The following is a 23,839-nucleotide window of genomic DNA, read 5'->3' as shown; positions in this document are numbered from 1 at the left end:
TAACAAATCCATGCTGACTGTCCTTGATTAATCCGTGTCTTTCTAAATGAAGAATTATTAGGCTGGCTGGCCTGTAATTACTCGGTCTATCCCTTTCTCCTTTTTTAAACAAAGGTACCACATTAGCAGGCATCCAGCACACCTGTAGTCAGAGAGAATTGGAAAATGATGGTCAGTGCCTCCGTTTTCCTCTTTTGCTTCTTTTAATAGCTTGGGATACATTTCATCTGGGCCTGGGGATTTATTCACTTTCAAAGCTATTAAACCCCTTAATACTTCCTCTCTCGGTATGTTCATTTCATCTAATATTTCACACTCCTCCTCGCTGATTGCAATGTCTGCATTGCCCCTTTCATTTGTGAAAACAGGCGCAAAGTATTCATCAAGAACATCTTCCACCTCCATACAGATTACCTTTATGGTTTCTAATGGGCCCTACTCTTTCTTTACTTATCCTGTTGCTCTTAATGTATTTAATGTATTTACTTATCCTGTTGCTCTTAATGCGGATGACACTAAGTTGGGTGGCAGTGTGAGCTGCGAGGAGGATGCTATGAGGCTGCAGAGTGACTTGGATAGGTTAGGTGAGTGTGCAAATGCATGGCAGATGAAGTATAATGTGGATAAATGTGAGGTTATCCACTTTGGTGGTAAAAACAGAGAGACAGACTATTATCTGAATGGTGACAGATTAGGAAAAGGGGAGGTGCAACGAGACCTGGGTGTCATGGTACATCAGTCATTGAAGGTTGACATACAGGTACAGCAGGCGGTTAAGAAAGCAAATGGCATGTTGGCCTTCATAGCGAGGAGATTTGAGTACAGGGGCAGGGAGGTGTTATTACAGTTGTACAGGGCCTTGGTGAGGCCACACCTGGAGTATTGTGTACAGTTTTGGTCTCCTAACTTGAGGAAGGACATTCTTGCTATTGAGGGAGTGCAGCAAAGGTTCACCAGACTGATTCACGGGATGGCGGGACTGACATATCAAGAAAGACTGGATCAACTGGGCTTGTATTCACTGGAGTTCAGAAGAATGAGAGGGGCTCTCATAGAATCGTTTAAAATTCTGACGGGTTTAGACAGGTGAGATGCAGGAAGAATGTTCCCAATGTTGGGGAAGTCCAGAACCAGGGGTCACAATCTAAGGATAAGGGGTAAGCCATTTAGGACCGAGATGAGGAGAAACTTCTTCACCCAGAGAGTGGTGAACCTGTGGAATTCTCTACCACAGAAAGTTGTTGAGGCCAATTCACTAAATATATTCAAAAAGGAGTTAGATGTAGTCCTTACTACTAGGGGGATCAAGGGGTATGACGAGAAAGCAGGAATGGGGTACTGAAGTTGCATGTTCAGCCATGAACTCATTGAATGGTGGTGCAGGCTCGAAGGGCCGAATGGCCTACTCCTGCACCTATTTTCTATGTTTCTATGTTTCTATGTTTATAAAACATCTTTGGGTTTTTCTTGATTTTACCTGCCAAAATTTTTTCATGCTCGCTCTTTGCCTTCCTAATTTCCTTTTTAATTACACGCTGCACTTTCTATACTTCTCTCAAGATTGTGCAGCATTGAGCCCTCGGACACTGATTTACCTTCAAAACTATTTTCAGTCAACTATGGCTAAATCACCTCTCAGCTTAGCAAAATTGGCTTATCCTCATTTGAGAACTTTTATTCCTGGTCTATCTTTGTCCTTTTCTGTAACTACCCTAAATCTAACTGAATTATGATCACTAGCACCAAAATGTTCTCCCACTGATACCCCTTCCACCTGCCCAGCTTCATTCCCTAAAACGAAGTCCAGAACCATTCTGATGAAGGGTCATCGACCTGAAACGTTAACTCTGCTTCTTCTCCACAGATGCTGCCTGACCTGCTGAGATTTCCAGCATTTTCTGTTTTTATACCGCTCCCTCCCTTGTTGGGTTTGTTACATACTGGCTAAATAAGTTCTCCTGAATACATTTTAGGAATTCTGCACCCTCTATACCCGTCACACGAATTTTATCCCAGTTAATATTAAGGTAGTTGAAATCCCCTACTATTACTGCCCTATAGTTTTTGCACTTCTCAAACATTTGCCTACATATTAGCTCTTCTTTCTCCCTTTGACAGTTTGGGGGTCTATCGTACACTCCCAGCAGTGTGATCACCCTTTTTTGTTTTTCAATTCAACCCATATGGCCTCATTTGATTACCCTCCTAACATATCATTCCTCCTTACAGCTGTAATTGTTTCTTTAATCAATATTTGACCCCCCTCGTTTTTTACACCCCTCTTTATCCCGTCTGAAAACCCTGTAACCAGGAAAGTTAGCTGCCATTCCTGTCCTTCTTTCAGCCATGTCTCAGTAATAGCTTTAATATCATAATATAATATAAAATTAATATAATTTAATATAAAACGGGGAAGGTGGCTCAACTGTGGCTAACAAGGGAAATTAAGGATAGTGTTAAAACCAAGGAAGAGGCATATAAATTGGCTAGAAAAAGCAACAAACCTGAGGACTGGGAGAAATTTAGAATTCAACAGAGGAGGACTAAGGGTTTAATTAAGAGGGGGAAAAAAGAGTATGAGAGGAAGCTTGCAGGGAACATAAAAACTGACTGCAAAAACTTCTATAAATATGTGAAGAGAAAAAGATTAGTGAAGACAAACGTAGGTCCCTTGCAGTCGGATTCAGGTGAATTTATAATGGGGAACAAAGAAATGGCAGACCAATTGAACAAATACTTCGGTTCTGTCTTCACGAAGGAAGACACAAATAACCTTCCAAATGTACTAGGGGACCGAGGGTCTAGTGAGAAGGAGGAGCTGAAGGATATCCTTATTAGGCGGGAAATTGTGTTTGGGAAATTGATGGGGTTGAAGGCCGATAAATCCCCGGGGCCTGATAGTCTGCATCCCAGAGTACTTAAGGAAGTGGCCCTAGAAATAGTGGATGCATTGGTGATCATTTTCCAACAGTCTATCGACTCTGGATCAGTTCCTATGGACTGGAGGGTAGCTAATATAACACCACTTTTTAAAAAAGGAGGGAGAGAGAAAACGGGTAATTATAGACCGATTAGCCTGACATCAGTAGTGGGGAAAATGTTGGAATCAATCATTAAGGATGAAATAGCAGCACATTTGGAAAGCAGTGACAGGATCGGTCCAAGTCAGCATGGATTTATGAAAGGGAAATCATGCTTGACGAATCTTCTGGAATTTTTTGAGGATGTAACTAGCAGAGTGGACAAGGGAGAACCAGTGGATGTGGTGTATTTGGACTTTCAAAAGGCTTTTGACAAGGTCCCGCACAAGAGATTGGTGTGCAAAATCAAAGCACGTGGTATTGGGGGTAATGTACTGATGTGGATAGAGAACTGGTTGGCAGACAGGAAGCAGAGAGTCGGGATAAACGGGTCCTTTTCAGAATGGCAGGCAGTGACTAGTGGAGTGCCACGGGGCTCAGTGCTGGACCCCAGCTCTTCACAATATACATTAATGATTTAGATGAAGGAATTGAGTGTAATATCTCCAAGTTTGCAAATGACACTAAACTGGGTGGCGGTGTGAGCTGTGAGGAGGATGCTAAGAGGCTGCAGGGTGACTTGGACAGGTTAGGTGAGTGGGCAAATGCATGGCAGATGCAGTATAATGTGGATAAATGTGAGGTTATCCATTTTGGGGGCAAAAACAAGAAGGCAGAATATTATCTGAATGGTTAGGAAAAGGAGGTGCAACGAGACTGGGTGTCATGGTTCATCAGTCATTGAAAGTTGGCATGCAGGTACAGCAGGCGATGAAGAAGGCAAATGGTATGTTGGCCTTCATAGCTAGGGGATTTGAGTACAGGAGCAGGGAGGTTTTACTGCCGTTATACAGGGCCTTGATGAGGCCTCACCTGGAATATTGTGTTCAGTTTTTGTCTCCTAATCTGAGGAAGGACGTTCTTGCTGTTGAGGGAGTGCAGCGAAGGTTCACAGGACTGATTCCAGGGATGGCTGGACTGACATATGAGGAGAGACTGGATCAACTGAGCTTTTATTCACTGGAGTTTAGAAGGATGAGAGGGGATCTCATAGAAACGTTTAAGATTCTGACGGTACTGGACAGGTTAGATGCGGGAAGAATGTTCCCGATGTTGGGGAAGTCCAGAACCAGGGGACATAGTCTTAGGATAAGGGGTAGGCCATTTAGGACTGAGATGAGGAGAAACTTCTTCACTCAGAGAGTTGTTAGATGTAGTCCTTACTACTAGGGGGATCAAGGGGTATGGCGAGAAAGCAGGAATGGGGTACTGAAGTTGCATGTTCAGCCATGAACTCATTGAATGGCAGTGCAGGCTCGAAGGGCCGAATGGCCTACTCCTGCACCTATTTTCTATGTTTCTATGTTAACCTGTGGAATTCCCTGCCGCATAGAGTTGTTGATGCCAGTTCATTGGATATATTCAGGAGGGGGTTAGATATGGCCCATACGGCTAAAGAGATCAAGGGGTAGGGAGAGAAAGCAGGAAAGGGGTACTGAGGGAATGATCAGCCATGAACTTATTGAATTGCGGTGCAGGCTCAAAGGGCTGAATGGCCTATTCCTGTACCTATTTTCTACATTTGTATGTTTCTAGACTCCCAAGTGTGTATCTATGCTCTCAGCTCATCTGCCTTATTCCCCAGACTCCTTGCATTGAAGTATATACCATTTAGCACTGCCAAACATCCTTGTTGTCTATTTTCTAGCCCTTGTTTCCTCTGTCTTCCAAATTCACTTTCTAGTTTCCTGCTTTCCAATTCCACCTTTGCTTCTCTCTCTACTGAATTTATTCGCAGGTTTCCATCCCCCTGCCAAGCTAGTGTAAACCCTCTCTAACAACACTGGCACCTCCTCTGCCACCCTCCCCCCCCCCCACCCCCAGCGAGTATACTGGTCCCGGCTCTGTTGAGGTGCAACCCATCTGGCTTGTCCAGGTCCCACCTCTCCCAGAAATGGTCTAAATGCCTCAGGAATCTAATGTCCTCCCTCTCTCCAGCCACGCATTCTTCTGTCCTATCCTCCTATGTCTGTACTCACTAGCACCTGGCACCGGGAGTAATCTGGAGATTACTACCTTTGAGGTCTTGCTTTTTAATCTCTCTCCTAGCTCTCTAAAAGCTGCCTGCAGGACCTCATCCCTCTGTCTACCTATGTCATTGGTACCGATATGGACCATGACCTCTGGCTGTTCACCCTCTCCCCCCCCCCCCCCCAGAATGCCCCACAGCCATTCGGTGACATCCTTGACCCAGGCACCAGGGAGGCATCCTACCATCCTGGAGTTATGTCTGCGGCTGCAGAAACGCCCATCTGCTCCCCTAACTACTGAATCCCCTACAATTATTGCTCTTCCACTCTTCTTTCCCCACCCACCCCCCCCCACTCCCCGTGCAGCTGAGCCACCTGTGGTGCCATGGGCTTGGCTCTGGCTGCACTGCCCAGAGGAACCATCGCCGCTGCTTGGAGAGCGAGATGCACTCAGGGGATTCCTGCACGAGCTGGCTGGTCCTCCTCTTCTGTCTGGTGGTCACCCATTCCCTTTCTGCCTGTACACTTTTAAGCTGCGGGGTGGCCACCTCTCGAAATGTGCTATCCACGAAGTTCTCAGCCTCACGTTGGAATGTTGGTGGTGAGCTCCCGGTTATTATAGTGATGTATTTCTACAATTTTTGATTTAGACTCCCGACTTTCACAGTGTCTCCTATAATCTCTGAAAGAGTGGCAGCTCCCACTTTCACCAGCTCAGTCCTGATAATGCTTTCAGCCCTTGAAGCACGCTCCACGCTCTTTCCTCTGCATGATTTGAAGTGCTATGGGAAAAGAGCACACCACGTGCAGTCTCCGGCTGGGTCCCCAGGAACGCAAGCCACGAGTTGGGGTGCATGCGGAGAGAGTGCTGGGTACACGTGGCACAGGAATGGAATACCAAAGGTTCTAATCCCCGTGTGCATGCTCCCAGGGTGCGTTCCGATCGCCATGGCACATGCTGAGTGGCGATGCCATGCACTAACCAATCGGAGTACTGCTGAGCTGTTTAACTCCTGCCCAGCATCATTCCCCAAGAAAAAAATTGCGAGATTTCGCTGCTGAATAGCGAGATCACAAGTTGGGCTAAATTTTCCATAAAAATTGCGTGTCTCGCGATTAATTCGCATGAATCGGGATTACTAGGCAGGTCATTAACCAGAGGGCACATATTTAAGATAATTGACAAAAGAACCCGGGGTAGATGGTAAGACATTTTCCAATATTGAAATGTGTTAAGATCTTGAATGTACTGCTTGAAATGGTGGTGGAAGCAAATTCAATCGTGACTTTCAATGGGAAATTGGATATAAACTTGCAAAGGAAAAAAATGCAGGGCTATGGGCACAGGGTGGGGGAGTGGGACTAATTGGATAGCTCTTTCAAAGAGCAGGCACCGGCACGATCGGCCGAATGGCCTCATTCTGTGGTGTAGTATTATACATGATACTTGCCACACACTCCCCACATTTGCTTCCTCTCCTGCCCCCCAAAAAACTGCTGTCCTGTAATTAAAAACGCTGGCAGCACTGTGAATGGAAGTGGACATCCGGGGTTTTCCGGTCGATTTGGGTATCCCAGCAACCGCATTGTTTAGAGCTGGTGCCAGATTCCGCGGCGCGTTCAGCCAGACTTGCAAGCGGCTGCGGGACAGCGGGCGGCTGAAGGCAAACCATGCCGCCACCTCGCTCTTGTGGCAGGCACAACATCGCTCGGCAGCTAACCGAATCTTTTCGGAAATAAGCACAAGCCACGAGTATGGCCCACAAGTATGACACGGTTCTGGTTGGAAAATCTGAGTTAAGCAAAATTCTTTCTGACAGGGAGCCACTTCCTCAGCCGTGGTAAGTCTCTTCCTCCCAGCTAATGTTCAGTGCCATGTTATTGTTGATACAGCGTGGTCCAGAAGTGGCCACCTTCTTTATTTCAAGTTGATAGCATAATGCAGGCGTGCTCCTGGATTAAGTTCCTGGCCATTTAGGGAAGGTTAATTGCTGCTGCAGTACTGGAAGACTTGGGGCACTTGAAAGGGGCACTGTCTTCAGTGACTGTGTCCTAAGGATCTATCCTTAGCCCCCTCCTATTTCTCATCTACATGTTGCACCTTGGCAACATCATCTGAAAACACAGTGTCAGTTTCCACATGTACGCTGATGACACCCAGCTCTACCTCGCTGCCACTTTTCTTCACCCTTCCACAGTCTCTAAATTATCAGACTGCTTGTCTGACATCCATTTCTGGATGAGCAGAAATATTCTCCAATTGAATATTGGGAAGACCGAAGCCATTGTTGTCGGTCCCCGTCACAAACTCTGTTCACTAGCCACTGATTCCATCCTCTCCCCAACTTCTGTCTGAGGCGGAACCACACTGTTCACAACCTTGGTGTCATATTTGACCCTGAAATGAGCTTTCAACCACATATCTGCAGTATAACTAAGACAGTCTATTTCCACCTCTAATATCGCCCGTCTCCGTCCTTGCCTCAGCTCATCCGCGGCTGAAGCCCTCACCATGCCTTTGTTATCTCTTGACTTGACTATTCCAACATGCTCCTAGCTGGCATTCTACCCTATGTAAACTAGGGGTGATGCAAAACTTGGCCTGTGTCCACACCAAGTCCCACTCACCAATCACCTCTGTGCTCGCTGACCGGCTCCCGTGAAGCAAAGCTTTAATTTCAAAATTCTCATCCTTATTTTCAAATCCCTCCATGGCCTCGCCCTTCCTATCTCTGTAACTTCCTCCAGCCCTAAAACCTCCTGAGATGTCTACGCTTCTCTAATTCTACCCTCTTGAGCATCCCTGATTATAATCGCTCAACCATTGGTGGCCGTGCCTTCTGTTGCCTAAGAATTAAACTCTGGAATTCCCTCCCTAAACCTCTCCACCTCTCTGCATCTCTTTGCTCCTTTAAGATGGTCCTTAAAACCTACCTCTTTCATCTGCCCTAATTTTTCCTTATGTGGCTTGGTGTCAAAATTTTTAGTCTCATAATACTTCTTTGAAGCGCCTTGGGATGTTTCACTACCTTAAAAGCACTATATTAATACAAGTTGTTGTTGTTGAGGTACACTTCCTCTAACTTCTGCTGTGCACCGTGTGGTCATTGCATCATCTTGCACCTCTTATTCCTGCATTCCTTCCTATTTTAAGCACTTTTCTATGACTGCCCATGAAGTGTCACCTCCCTTGTTCAGTCTCTGCCTTCTGCACAAGGATTCAGTGACAATCTGCAACCAATTCCATCTGAATTTTTCTGTCCTCAATATCCCCACTGAGTGCACCTGCACATAGGAGCGAAGGCAGAGCCCAGGCATGTATTCATCTTTACTAGCCCTGCCACTTGTGTTGTAGACAAAAGCTGTGAACAACAGAAAGTAGCTGTTCCTGGAGGGGCATAGTGATGATTGCGGAGCTGACCCTATAAAAATAATGTGCTCTGTAAATCCAGGGCTGTGGTTTTGAGGATAAGACAAGATATGGTGAGGCAGGGTTCCAGGTAATGAATGAAACTGAAAACCTATTTCAATTTGTAGGTACAAGGAGAGGTTAAAGACGAAGTGCCTAAAAAACAATCCTAACTTGCTGAATGATGCTTTGAATGGACATCGATGGCGCTTCTTGAAAAATGGGCTGGATGATTTTCGTGATGGGTATCCACCTCAGACACAAGAGGATTTGACTATAATCCAGAGCCAGAAAGGCACTGGTCCTAGTCCTTTGCTCATGAACATAACAGAAACTTTCAAACCTGTTCAGAGTGTGTCAAAAAGGCTCACTAAATCACAGATATGTTTTTCCAAGGCTTTACCATTACAACAGGCTAAGAGAGAGCAGATGGAAGAGATTGAATATGGCTTGAGTCAGCATCCATTAGCTCTTTATCCACACCTTGAAGAAGGAATGCCTCCAGAGGTAGGAAATAATGGACAAAATGCTGGCATTGTCTAATTTTAATTTTAAACTGATATAGAGACCTAAATCTCTCTATATAAGATAAAATCTGCTATCTTCTCTACCAGCTACCCTCAAGAAGTAATTTGATTTTACAGTGTTGATTTTGTTGCAAATACTGACAATTCTCTCTCTAACATCACACTAAACTTTGCACACCTGGAAACAAAGGCAAAGAGTCTTGGGGTTGCAATGATGTATTAAGGATATTTGAGTTCCTTTTTATAATTTCAAGTGGCAGCAGAATGCTTCAGTTGTGCTTCATAGTTGTAACTCCCTTCTCGATGTTCGACGTTCTATATGTATTCCATTTACAAGAAGTTGCCAAATGAGAAAGAAATGTTTCTGACAAAGTGACCTTCACTTAACATAATCTATCCCACAGTGGCTCCTTATTTGGGTTGCATTTGGACAACAGTAGTGTTGGCGTTATGTTGCTTTTGTTTCGCACCAGTGCCAAAGATGTAGTGTGAATCTGAAGCCAGGGCCCGAGCCTAACTGGATTTTCACTGCAAAAATGTTAGCGTTGATATAAAGTGAAACCACTTTTCACTGATGACACCATTACAGTTTAAATTTACTTTTAATGTTACTTTAAAAAAAATCCTGATTGCTTGCAGCACTTTCCATTACTTTCTATTGGCCATTTAAGATTATATATGAAGAGATATAGGCCGGAATTTTCCTGTTGCCGAACGTGCAGGTTTGGGGGGGTGGGTCAGTAGTTAAATTTGCGGAAAATGACAGCACGTCAGGAACCCGCTGACTTCCGCATTTAACTCTGTCATGTTTGGAGGCATGTCACAGACCTGATTGGGAGAGGCAGGCAACCTCATTCAAGTATTCAAGGACTTGATTGATTATTGAGAGACCCGAAAGAGAGTTTTTAAACAGCACCTTTTGGCTTTAACTTCACGAGCACAGGTATCATACACCTCGAGAACCTCGCTTGTGAGGGGGGTGGGTGGGGGCAGAAGTTCAGTGGCCATTGTACAAGTGCATTAATTGAGAGCTGGGAAAAACACAAATACTCCCACATTACACCTGATTACTTGACTAATGGAAAGGCCTTTGCTGACTCCACTTTGTGTAGAGATTTAGCGGTCAGCAGATTGCAGGTCATTTCTGCAACCTCAGAAGCCACTCTCACCACAGTCACTATCACAACATTGAGGGATTGGGCCTCTGATCTCCACAATTACCTGCCATCTATTATATCAACATGGGTGCTGCTTATGCTGTCTCACCTTGGAGCTCAGAATCGGACCAAGATGAGCCCCAGCACCAACAGCTCCAGCAGCAGCAGCAACCACAACAGCAGCCTTCTCCTCAACAACCTGATACTGCACAGGAGAGAGGGGGTCAGCACCGTGCCAGAGGCGATACCCCCAACACAAGGTATACAGGCAGAGGATGAGTTTGCTCAACATGACTGAGCAGCAGTGCTTCAGAAGCCTCAGGTTATCGCGCTGGTCGTCGCAGACATTTGTAACTTGCTGGAACAAAACCTGCTGCCCAGAGGATCTGAGGTACATGTCTTACCAGTGGCTGTCAAACTCACCACTGCCCTCAAGCTCTTCATCTCAGGCTCCTTCTAGGGATCTGCAGCAGATATTTGCAGGATCTCTCAGTCGACCACCCACAGATGCATCACCCAGGTAACCAATGCCATGTTTTACAAGTCAGCCAATGATGTCAACTTTGCCACTGATGAAGCCATTGTTACTGAGTGAACGCTTGACTTTGCGGCTCTGGTTGGCTTTCCACAGATGGAGAGCATCATCGATTGCACATATGTGGCCATCAAGGCACCCCCTCATCACCCAGAAATGTTTGAACTGCAAGGGCTTCAACTCTCTCAATGTGCAACTATAAAACAATCATCATGCATGTGTGCACCAGATTGCCTGGCAGATGTCTTGATTCCTTTGTGCTGTGCCAGTTCACCCTCGCACAGCTCTTCGCGCCTCCGAACAAAATTACCGACTGGCTGCTTGGAAACGAGGGCTATCCACTGAAAATGTGGCTCATGACACTCTTGAGGAGACCAAGTACTGAGGCTGAGGAGCGATATAATGAGAGCCAGATGTGTCATAGAGCAAGCAAATAGGCATGTTGAATATGCGCTTCAGATGCCTTGACAGATCTGGAGGAGCCACTCAGTACGCACCAGCCAGGGTCTCCAGAATCATCATCATCTGGTGTGCCCAGCACAACATAGTGCAGCAGCGAAGATTAGAGCTGCTGGAGGGGCAAGGCTCAGAGCCCAGAGCCTCATCAGAGGAGTAGATGGAAGTCGAGGAGGAGGAGGAACCTGAGGTGGAGATGGCACCAGCAGTGGCGCACATTGTTGCCAGGGATGGCCTCATCATGGCCAGATTTACTTAACTGCTCCAATGCACCCATATGGCTGCCACATGCTGTACTAAGTTTTCCTCACCCCCTGCCCCCACCAACAACACCATAAAGAATCCCTACAATGATCAAGCCATTCCTGTCACCAAAACACCTATTGCTAGAGGATAAGTAATGTCTCACCATGCACTCCAAGTAACAAAGCCACTTCCAAGGCAGCAAATAAAAATGGTCAAGTGGTGCAAAGAAATACATTTATCTGTGTCCTAAAAATAACTGAAACTTAACACAAATATTTGTTCATACACTCTTGTGCATCGACTTTTGTGTCTTTTTACTTTTCCGAGTGCTTCTATGAGGTGCTCTTGTCCAATAGGTATGAGGTTCTTGCTCCCAGTGTGGATGAGAGCAGGGACTGCTGGGAGGATGAGCAAACTGACCACAGCACCGTGCTTCAGGGGGCCATTCAAGTGGGGGGAGTAAAGAGAAATGTTGTGGTAGGGGACAGTATATTTAGGTGGATAGATAATGTTCTCTGCAGCTGAGAGGGTGAGTCCTAAAGGCTGTGTTGCCAGGGTTAAGGATATCGCCTCTGGGCTGGAGAGAAACTTGGAGAGTGAGGGGGAAATTCCAGTTGTCGTGGTCCACGTTGGTACCAATGACCTAGGTAGAGCGAAGAAAGAGGTTCTGCTGAGGGAGTATGAGCAGCTAGGGGCTAAATTAAAAAGCAGAACCACAAAGGTCATTGTCATGTATGTAATGTTGTTTGTAACCACCAGATGGTGTCATTGTTGGAGGCCACTGAGCAGCATGCTCTGGTATAAAAGGCCAGCCATTTTGTGAGTCAGGCACTTTGGGCCATAATAAAGCAGGGCCAAGGGTGTACCTTGTTCAGTTAAACAGTACTCAGTTTTTACCTTTATTGCATACATAACATTTGGCGATGAAAATACAAGAACCTTTGTTTGCAAAATGAGCACGATTGGATTTTTAGAGCGATTCGTGGAGGGAGAAGATTGGGCAGACTTTGTGAGCCATTTGAACCAGTACTTCGTGGCCAACAAAATGAAGGAGGTCGGCGATGCAGATCGGCGCCGGGCTGTGTTCCTCACTATGTGCGGTTCAAAGATCTACGGTCTGATAAAGAATCTACTCATGCCTAATGATCCAACAGAGAAAACGTATGAGGAGTTGTGTACATTGGTACGAGAGCACCTCAAACCAGATGACGGCATCATCATCTCGAGATACAGGTTTTATACACGCGTTCGATCGGAGGGCCAGAGCGCGGTGGAATTTGTTGTCAACCTGAGACGTCTAGCGGGACCGTGCAAGTTCGGGACAGTGTTGGCAGACATGCTGCGGGACTTCTTTGTTATCGGTATCAACCACGAGGTGATCCTGCGCAAACTTCTGGCGGTGGAGGAGTTGAATTTAAAAAGGGCCATCCAGATCGCTCAATCATGTATGACAACAGACAAGAGTTTAAAGCAAATATCGGTGAAGAACCGAACCTCGGCAAGTACTGTAAATGCGATTGATTCGGCGTTCGGCAGAGCAGCACATGGCAGGGCCTATCCGGCTGTGTTCGCGAAACCTGTGGCTGCCAAAAGTCCGACAGCGGGAATGTATCCGACTTCTCCGTGTTGGCATTGTGGGAGAAATCATCGGCACCAGCAGTGCCGATTTAAGCAAAATAGTTGCAAAGGCTGTCTGAGTGGGGCATCTCCAGCGCAAGTGTCTGCAGATGAGAAAGCGAGCTGCGACACACCACGTGGAGGATGAGAGTCAGACTAGCGCAGATCCAGATATGCAATCCGAGATGCCAGAGGAGGAAGTATATGGACTATACTCTTTCATAACCAAGAGTAAACCAATTTTGATTCATGTGAAGTTTAACGGGATACCGGTATCGATGGAACTGGACACAGGCGAGTCAATCGATCATGAATGAGAGGGCATTTAATAAGCTGTGAGATATTAAGATTGTGAGGCCCAGGCTGAGCCCTGATAACGCCAAGCTGCGGACGTACACCAAAGAACTGATAAAGGTGATTGACAGTGCACAAATGAATGTGACGTATAACGGTGCGGTTCACGAGTTACCGCTGTGAATTGTTCCAGACAATGGCCCAACGCTGCTCAGCAGGAGCTGGTTGGAGAAAATCAAATGCGACAGGAAAGACATAAAGGCATTGTCGTCGGAGGAAGATACATGTGCCCAAGTATTGAGCAAGTTCCCCTCGCTGTTCAAACCGGGTATCAGCAACTTCACGGGAGCCAAGATGCAGATCCATGTGGACTCAGATGCAAGACCCGTCCATCATAAAGCTCGGGCAGTGCTGTATTTGATGAGGGAGAAGGTCGAAATTGAACTGGACAAACTCCAGCATGAAGGGATCATATCACCGGTCGAATTTAATGAATGGGCCAGCCCCATTGTTCTTGTGCTGAAAAATGATGGCAAGGTCAGAATCTGTGGAGACTACGATCAACAGGGTTTCGAAACAAGATCAGTACCCGTTACCGAAGGCTGATGATTTGTTTGCGATGCTAGCCGGAGGGAAGTCGTTCACAAAACTGGACTTGACACGGGCCTATATGACGCAGGAGTTGGTTGAGACGTCGAAGAGACCTACGTGCATTAACACGCACAAAGGACTGTTTATTTACCGCAGGAGCCCGTTTGGAATTCGCTTGGCTGCAGCAATATTCCGGAGGAATATGGAAAGTCTACTGAAGTCCGTTTCTAGAACCGTCATGTTCCAAGATGACATCCTGATCACCGGTCATGACTCCAAGGAACATCTGAACAACCTGGAAGAGGTTCTACTGCGTTTGGACAGATTGGGACTCAGACTTGCGTCTTCATGGCACCGGAGGTCGAATTCCTTGGGAGGAAAATCACCGCTGATGGCATCAGACCTACGTGAAAACCAAAGCCATCAAGAATGGACCCAAGCCGCTGGACATGGCGGAGCTGCGTTTGTTCCTGGGTCTACTCAACTACTTTGGTAACTTCCGACCTAAATTGAGCACCTTACTTGAACCACTGCACATGTTATTGAGAAAAGGCAACAACTGGGTGTGGGGCTCATTGCAAGACAGAGCTTTCAAGAAAGCCACCAATCTGCTTTGTTCGAACAAGCTGCTGGTACATTATAACCCATGTAACTGTTTAGTTTTGGCCTGTGACGCACCGTCATATGGAATTGTTTGCATGTTTCAAAAAGGCAATGAGTCGGGGAAACTTCAAAGTTTGTCTAAAGCAGAAAGAGCCTACAGTATGGTAGAAAAAGAAGTGTTAGTGTGTGTGTATACGGTGTTAAAAAAAGATGCATCAATACCTGTTCGGTCTGAACTTCGAATTAGAGACCGATCACAAGCCGTTCATTTTGTTGTTTTCCGAGAGCAAAGGTATCAATACCAACACTTCATCCCGCATCCAAAGGTGGGTGCTGACATTATCTGCCTATGATTATGTCATTTGCCACAGACCTGGCACAGAGAATTGTGCCGATGCTTTGAGCCGGTTGCTGTTCCGGAGGCGGAAACGCCACAACCGGCAGATTTAATGTTAATCATGGATGCTTTTGAGAGTGAAGGTACCCCTGTCACGGCTCAACAAGTTAAGACCTGGACTAACCAGAATCCAATATTACCGGTGGTAAAGGGTTGCATCCTCAAAGGGGATTGGTCTGCCATACCTAAGCAAATGTACGAGGAGGCCAAACTGTACATGCGTCACAAGGATGAACTGTGTATTCCAGCATATTGCATATTGTGGGGCAATCATGTTGTAATGCCTAAGAAAGGGAGAGAGAAGTTTGTGCGTGAGTTACACAGCACACATCCTGGTATAGTGATGATGAAGGCCATCGTCAGGCCCCACGTATGGTGACCAGGAATTGATTCTGAGCTAGAAGTATGCGTGCATCTGTGCAGCACCTGCATGCAGCTCAGCAAAGCACCAGCGGAATCGCCGCTGAGTCTGTGGTCATGGCCATCCAAACCTTAGTCCAGGATCCATGTAGATTTTGCAGATCCCTTCCTGGGCAAGATGTTTTTAGTGGTGGTGGATGCTTATTCGAAGTGGATAGAATGCATAATCACGTCATCCAGTACGTCCACGGCAACCATAGAGAATCTCAATGTCATGTTCACGACACGGTCTGCCTGACATAATGGTGAGCGACAATGGGTCGTGCTTCACCAGTCAGGGGTTTGTAAAACTTAAAGGCATAAAACATGTAAGATCAGCACCGTTCAAGCCTGCATCCAATGGGCAAGCAGAATGTGCAGTACAAATTATCAAGCAAAGCATGAGGAGAGTAACCCAAGGGTCACTGCAGACTCGCTTGTCTTGCATACTGCTGGGTTACAGGACAAGACCCCACACACTCACAGAGGCCTCGCCTGCTGAACTCATGATGAAAAGAGCTCTTAAGACCAAGTTATCTCCCCGCATTTACGTAATCATGTTGAATACAGAAGACAGAGTCAACAAGGGTACCACGATTGCGCAACTGTGTCATGCGAGATTTCTGTGAATGTTCCTGTATATGTGTTGAATTATGGTCAGGTCCAAAATGGATCGCTGGTACAGTCATGGCCAAGGAGGGCAACAGAGTATTTGTTATTAAGCTCAAGAATGGACAAACTTGCATGAAACACATGGATCAAACAAAGCTGAGGCACACAGATGAGCTAGAGCAGTCGGATGAAGAAACCGTCGATGACCAACCAACCTACCAGCAGCCTTCAGTGGACTCTAGGGTCATCAGTGAACCCGGAATTCCCATCACGGACTTGTTCAATAAAAATGGACTTGCAATTCCTGACATGGCCACTGCCACCCCCAACAAGTCAGCCATCCAGCCACCAGTCACAACAAACTCCGAACATTCACCCAAGGCCGGAATCGAACTGAGACAGTCAACCCAGGAGCATAAAGTACTGGACCATCTCAACCTGTGAAAGACTGTGACAAGATTTCAGAAGAGGGTATTGTCATGTATGTACATTCTGTTTGTAGCCACCAGATGGTGTCATTGTTGGAGGCCACTGAGCAGCACGCACATGGTGCTGCTCTGGTATAAAAGGCCAGCCATTTTGTGAGTCAGGCACTTTAGGCCGTAATAAAGCAGAGCCAAGGGTGTACCTAGTTCAGTTAAACAGTACTCAGTTTGTACCTTTATTGCATACATAACAGTAATAATCTCTGGATTACGACTTGAGCCACGAGCAAATTTGCACAGGGTAAGTAAGATCAGATAGGTGAACATGTGGCTCAAAGACTGGTGTGGGAGAAATGGGTTTCAATTCATGGGGCACTGCCACAAGTACGGGGGTAAGAGGGAGCTGTTCCGTTGGGACTGGCTTCTCTTGAAGCGTGCTGGGACGAGTGTCCTGGTAAATCAAATAACTAGGGCTGCAGAGTGGGCTTTAAACTAAATCATGGGGGGGAAGGTACAGGTGAGCGGAAATTTAAAAAGTCAAAGAGAAAAGAGAAGGCAGTAGAGCAGGGTAGCGATGTGGAAATGATAACCAGACTGTGTCAGGAAGGGACAGAATGTATAAAAATAAGAGTCTATCAGAAAGTGGGTTCAAAGCAGAGAAAAATGGTAAAAAGACAAAATTAAAAGCTCTTTATCTGAATGCACGCAGCATTCGTAACAAGATAGATGAGTTGATGGCACAAATAGATATAAATGAGTATGATCTGGTAGCCATTACAGAGATGTGGTTGCAAGGTGACCAAGGCTGGGAACTGAATATTCAGAGGTGTTTGACAATTCGGAAGGATAGACAGAAAGGAAAAGGAGGTGGGGTAGCTCTGTTAATAAAGGATGAGATCAATGTGTTAGTGAGAAATGATATTAGCTCAGAAGATCAAAATGTAGAATCAGTTTGGGTGGAGATAAGAAATAATAAGGGGAAGAAGAAACTGGTGGGGGGGGGGGGGCGAAGTCTATAGGCCCCTGAGCAGTCGCTACACTGTTGGACAGAGTAAGAAAGGTACGGCAATAATCATGGGCGATGTTAATCTTCATATTGATTGGATAAATCAAATTGGCTAAGGTAGCCTTGAGGAAGAGTTCATGGAGTGTATCCGGGATGGTTTTCTTGAACAGTACGTTGTGGAACCAACCAGGGAGCAGGCTATCTTGGATCTGGTACTGTGTAATGAGACAGGATTAATAAATGATCTCATAGTAAAGGATCCTCCAGGAATTGTGATCATAGCATGGTTGAATTTCAAATTCAGTTGGAGGGTGAGAAAGTTGGGTCTCAAACCAGTGTCCTGGTCTTAAGTAAAGATGATTACAAAGGTATGAAGGAAGAGTTGGCTAAAGTGGACTGATTAATGTGTAAGACGGTTGAAAAGCAGTGGCAGACATTTAAGGAAATATTTCATAACTCTCAACAAAAAATATATTCCAGTGAGAAGGAAAGACTGTAAGAGAAGGGAGAACCATCCGTGGCTAACTAAGGAAGAAAAGGATGGTATCAAATTGAAAACAAGGGCATACAATGTTGCCACGATTAGTGGGAGGCCTGAAGATTGGAAAATTTAAAAAAAACAGCAAAGGATGACTAAAAAAATAACAAAGGGGGAGAAGATAGCTTATGAGAGTAAACTAGCAAGAAATATAAAAACAGACAGTAAGAGCTTCAACAGGTATCTAAAAAGGAAGAGAGTAGCTAAAGTAAACGTAGGTACCTTAGAGGATGAGACTGAGGAATTAATAATGGGGAACAGGGAATCGGTCTTCACGGTAGAAGACACTAAAAACATCCCAATAATAGATAATCAATGGCAATGGGGTGGGGGGAACTTAAAACAATCACTATCACTAAAGAGAAAGTACTCGGTAAAATAATGGAACTAAAGGTGGACAAGTCCCCTGGATGGCCTGCATCCTAGGGTCTTAAAAGAAGTGGCTGCAAAGATAGTGGATGCATTGGTTGCAATTTACCAAAATTCCCTGGATTCTGGAGAGGTCCCAGTGGTTTAGAAAACCGCAAATGTAACGCCCCTATTTTAAAAAGGAGGGAGACAGAAAGCAGGAAACTATAGACCAGTTTACCGAACATCTGTCACTGGTAACATGCTGGAGTCTATTATTAAGGAAGCAGCAGCAGGACATTTGGAAAAGCATGATACAGTCAAGCAGAGTCAGCATGGTTTTATGAAAGGAAAATCATGTTTGACAAATTTGCTGGAGTTCTTTGAAGATGTAACAAGTAGGGTGGATAAGGGGGAACCAGTGGATGTGGTGTATTTGGATTTTCAGAAGGCATTTGATAAGGTGCCACATAAAAGGTTAGTGCATAAGATAAGAGCTCACGGGGTTGCGGGTAATATATTAGCATGGATAGAGGATTGGCTAACTAACAGAAAACAGAGAGTCAGGATAAATGGGTCATTTTCCGGTTGGCAAACTGTAACTAGTGGTGTGCCACAGGGATCAGTGCTGGGACCTCAACTATTTACAATCTGTATTAATGACTTGGATGAAGGGACCGAGTGTAATGTAGCCAAGTTTGCTGATGATACATAGATGGGTGGGAAAGCAAATTGTGAGGAGGACACAAAGAATCTGCAATGGGGTATGGGCAGGCTAAGTGAGTGGGCAAACATTTGTCAGATAGAGTATGATGTAGGAAAGTGTGAGTTTATCTACTTTGGCAGGAAAAATAAAAAAGCAAATTATTATTTATATGGAGAGAGATTACAAAATGCTGCAGTACAGAGAGACCTGGGGGTCCTTATGCATGAAACAAAAAAGTTACTGTTGTGTATGGAGAAAGAGTCAGACTGAACACTGTGAGCTCAAAGTAAAGTGTGACCTTAGTCTTTTATTGCAGGTCTCCAGAGTGCCTCTCCAATCTGTGAAGCCTTCTTAAATACCTGTGCTCGCAAGGGATTATGGGATCCCTTGGGACTCCAGGGAAAGAGCCCTCTGGTGGCTGTACAGAGTAAATACGTCCACATATATAACAACACTCGCGCCACCACCCCCCCACCCCCAAAATCAATAGTGTAACTATTTACAATGTGAGTCAATCTTGGGCCCTTCTTGCCCTGGTTGATCGTCTCGGCATGAAAGCTGGTGTTGTTGGGCCCTCGTTGGGCTGCTGTGCAGCTGGCCTTGCTGGGCTGCCTGGTATGTTGGGCCCTGCAGGGCTGCTGTGGATGATGGGTTCTGCTTCGTGGTCAACCGTGGTGCCGGTTGCCACTGGTGTGTATGTTGGGGGATCAAAAAAGGTAGGGTCCAAGGTGGGTTGCTCAGGATAGTCTGTGAATCTGAGTTTGATTTGGTCCAAGTGTTTCTGGTGAATGAGTCCATTTGAAAATTTGACCCGAAACACCCTCCTCCCCTCTTTGGCCACGACAGTGCCGGGAAGCCACTTGGGACGTTGTCCATAATTTAATACAAATACAGAATCATTGATTTCAATCTCGCGTGTCACATTTGCGCTATCATGGTAGGCACTTTGTTGAAGCCACCTGCTCTCTACCTGTTCATGTAGATCAGGGTGAACTAACGAGAGCCTTGTCTTAAGTGCTCTTTTCATGAGCAGTTCAGCAGGTGGGATCCCAATGAGTGAGTGGGGTCTCGTGCGGTAGCTAAGCAGGACTCGGGACAGGCGAGTCTGCAGTGAGCCTTCAGTTACCCTCTTCAAGCCTTGCTTGATGGTTTGCACCGCGCTCTCTGCCTGACCATTGGCTGCTGGTTTAAACAGGGCAGATGTGACATGTTTGATCCCGTTACGGGTCATGAATTCTTTGAACTCAGCACTGGTAAAACATGGCCCGTTGTCGCTCACCAGGACATCGGGTAAGCCGTGAGTGGCAAACATGGCCCGCAGGCTTTCAGTAGTGGCAGCGGACGTGCTAGCCGACATTATCTCACATTCAATCCACTTGGAATATGCGTCTACAACCACAAGGAACAATTTACCCAAGAACAGGCCTGCATAGTCGACGTGTACCCTAGACCACGGTTTGGAGGGCCAAGACCATAAACTTTGCGGCACCTCCCTGGGTACATTGCTTAACTGCGAGCATGTATTACATTTGTGAACGCAGGATTCTTAAGTCCGCATCGATACCGAGCCACCACACGTGGGATCTGGCAATCGCTTTCATCATTACGATGTCTGGGTGGGTACTGTGGAGGTCATTGATGAAGATGTTTCTGCCCTTCTTGGGGACCACTACTCGATTGCTCCACAGAAGGCAGTCTGCCTGTATAGACACTTCATCTTTGCGCCGCTGGAACGGCTTTATCCCTTCCTGCATTTCCACCGGGACACTGGATCAGCTCCCGTGAAGCGCACAGCTTTTGACTAGAGATAATAAGGGGCCCTGGCTTGTCCAGGTTTTGATCTGCCAGGCAGTGACGGGTGATTGCTCACTCTCAAATGCTTCCATAACCATGGCTAAATCTGCGGGCTGCGCCATTTCCACCCCAGTGGTGGGCAATGGCAGGCTACTGAGAGCATCAGCACAGTTTTCTGTGCCTGGCCTATGGTCGATGGCGTGGTTGTATGCAGACAACGTGAGCACCCATCTCTGGATGCAGGCCGATGCGTTGGTATTTATCCCTTTACTCTTGGAAAACAGGGATATAAGTGGCTTATGGTCAGTTTCCAATTCGAATTTTAGCCCAAACAGGTAATGATGCATTTTCTTTACCCTATAGACACACGCTAACGCTTCTTTTTCAATCATGCTGTAGGCTCTTTCAGCCTTAGACAGACTCCTGGATGCATAAGCAACCAGTTGCAGTTTCCCAAAATCATTAGCTTGTTGCAATACACACCCGACGCCATATGACAACACATCACATGCTGGTACCAAATGCTTACATGGATCATACAACACAAGCAATTTGTTGGAGCATAACAATTTTCTCACTTTTACAAAGGCATTTTCTTGGCTTTTGCCCCAAACCCATTCGCCCCCTTTTCGTAGTAAGACATGTAGTGGTTCTAGCAGTGTGCTGAGACCCAGTAAGAAGTTACCAAACTAATTCAAGAGTCCCAGAAACGACCGCAGCTCCGTCACATTCTGTGGCCTCGGTGCGTTCACAATTGCCTCCGTCTTCGCATTGGTGGGCCTGATGCCGTCTGCCGCAATCCTCCTTTCCAGGAACTCCAATTCAGGCGCCAGCAAAATGCACTTCAAGCGTTTTAACCTGAGCCCCACGCAGTTGAGTTGACTAAGAACCTCCTCCAGGTTCTGCAGGTGCTCGACTGTGTTCCGACCTGTGACCAAGATGTTGTGCTGGAAGACCACAGTGTGCGGAACTGACTTCAGTAAACTTTCCATGTTTCTCTGGAATATCGTCGCCGCTGATCGGATCCCAAACAGGCATCTGTTATAAACAAAAAGACCGTTGTGCGTGTTGATGCAGGTGAGGGCCTTTGATGATTCCTCCAGGTCTGCATCATGTAGGCTGAAGTCAGATCCAGCTTCGTGAACGTCTTTCCTCCCGCCAGAGTTGCAAAGTGGTCGTCGGCCTTTGGTAGTGGGTATTGGTCCTGCAGTGAGAAACGATTGATAGAATCTGTGGCGATTACAAAGTAACTGATGGTGCTGCTCGTTGGAGTTCAGAAGGATGAGGGGTGATCTTATAGAAACATTTAAAATAATGAAAGGGATAGACAAGATAGAGGTAGAGAGGTTGTTTCCACTGGTCGGGGAGACTAGAATTAGGGGGCACAGCCTCAAAATACGAGGGAGCCAATTTAAAACCGAGTTGAGAAGGAATTTTTTCTCCCAGAGGGTTGTGAATCTGTGGAATTCTCTGCCCAAGGAAGCAGTTGAAGCTAGCTCATTGAATGTATTCAAGTCACAGATAGATAGATTTTTAACCAATAAGGGAATTAAGGGTTATGGGGAGCGGGTGGGTAAGTGGAGCTGAGTCCACGACCAGATCAGCCATGATCTTGTTGAATGGCGGAGCAGGCTCGAGGGACTAGATGGCCTACTCCTGTTCCTAATTCTTATGTTCTTATGCTGTCTCCCTTGAGGACTGGGACAATAGGACTGGCCCACTCGCTGAACTCGATCGGTGAAATGATGCCCTCTCTTTGCAGCTGGTCTAGTTCGATCTCTACCCTTTCTCTCATCATGTATGGTACTACTTTCGCCTTGTGATGGATGGGTCGCGCCCCCAGAATTAGTTGGATCTGCATTTTTGCTCCTTGGAATTTCCCGATGCCTGGTTCGAATACCGAAGGAAATTTGTTTAAGACCTGGGCACACGAAGTGTTGTCAGCAGGCAATAGCGCTCGGATGTCGTCCCAGTTCCAGTGTATCTTTCCCAGCCAGCTCCTGCCGAGCAGTATGGGACCATCGCCCGGTAGCTTGTGCACCGCTCTATCATAGGAGACCTTTACGGTAGCACTGCCAATTACAGGAATCAGTTCTTTTGTGTAAGTTCTTAATTTCGTGCGAACTGGAGTCAAGACTGGCCTTGAGGCCTTGTTGCACCACAATCTTTCGAAAGTCTTTTTGCCCATGATGGACTGGCTTGCATCCGTGTCCAGCTCCATTGACACTGGGAGTGCATTTAGTTTAACATTCAGCATTATCGGGGGACAATTCGTGGTGAATGTGTGCACCTCATGTACCTCTGCCTCCTCGATCCGAGGCTCTGGTTCGTCGTGATATTCTGTGGATCTGTCCTCCTCTGCAACATGGTGATTTGCAGGTTTAACAGGCTTTTCAGCTCGCCTGCACACTCGTTGGAGGTGTCTCATTGTTCCACAGCCCTTGCAAACGTATTCTTTGAATCGGCATGAATGGAAACGATGATCATTCGCGCAGCGCCAACAAGGTGTTAATGGCCTTGCATTCATCACACTTGATGGTGGACTCTGAGTCATCTGCGGACGTGCAGCTGCAGGTATGTGTGTTCTGCCCTGTACGTTACTTTCAAAAACAACATCATTTTGTTCACAGTACTTGAAACAGCACTTGTGTGCTGAGAGATTTGCTTCATATTGTCACTGGTGGCAATGAACACCTGGGCTATCGCTATGGCCTTACTCAAGATTGGGGTCTCTACAGTCAAAAGTTTGTGAAGTATGGTTTCGTGGCCAATGCCAAGTACCAAAAAATCTCTGAGCATGTGCTCCAAATGTCCTTCAAATTCGCAATGTCCTGCAAGGCGTCTTAGCTCAGTGACATAACTCGCCAGTTTCTGGCCTTTAGACCTTTTGTAGGTGTAGAACCAGTACCTCGCTATCAGAATGCTTTCCTTTGGGTTCAAATGCTCTCGGACCAGTGTGCACAAATCATTGTATGATTTCTCCATGGGTTTCGCTGGAGTGAGCAGATTCTTCATGAGGCCATACGTTGGTGCCCTACAGACGGTGAGGAGGATCGTCCTTCGTTTGGCAGCGCTCTCTTCCCCATCTAACTCGTTGGCCACAAAGTATTGGTCGAGTCGCTCCACAAA

At 46.2% G+C, this 23,839-nt stretch overlaps 1 protein-coding gene across 3 annotated transcripts in view; it reads left to right on the top strand.

Annotated features, from left to right (window-relative positions):
- The first annotated feature begins 6,661 nt into the window (after positions 1-6,661).
- Positions 6,662-23,839, top strand: part of LOC139233217 (protein FAM47E) — a 66,705-nt gene continuing 49,527 nt past the window's right edge. For all 3 annotated transcript variants that reach the window (XM_070863884.1, XM_070863885.1, XM_070863883.1), the window contains exons 1-2: positions 6,662-6,891; positions 8,588-8,966. In XM_070863884.1, coding sequence (XP_070719985.1) covers positions 6,806-6,891; positions 8,588-8,966 — 465 coding nt within the window. In that variant the 5' untranslated portion in view covers positions 6,662-6,805. The remainder of the gene's footprint in view (positions 6,892-8,587; positions 8,967-23,839) is intronic.

Source organism: Pristiophorus japonicus, chromosome 2 (assembly GCF_044704955.1).
Source record: "Pristiophorus japonicus isolate sPriJap1 chromosome 2, sPriJap1.hap1, whole genome shotgun sequence".
In the NCBI taxonomy this organism is placed as follows: Eukaryota; Metazoa; Chordata; class Chondrichthyes; family Pristiophoridae; genus Pristiophorus; species Pristiophorus japonicus.
The sequence above is the reverse complement of the archived record's forward strand: the minus strand, read 5'-3'. Positions and strand labels throughout refer to the sequence as shown.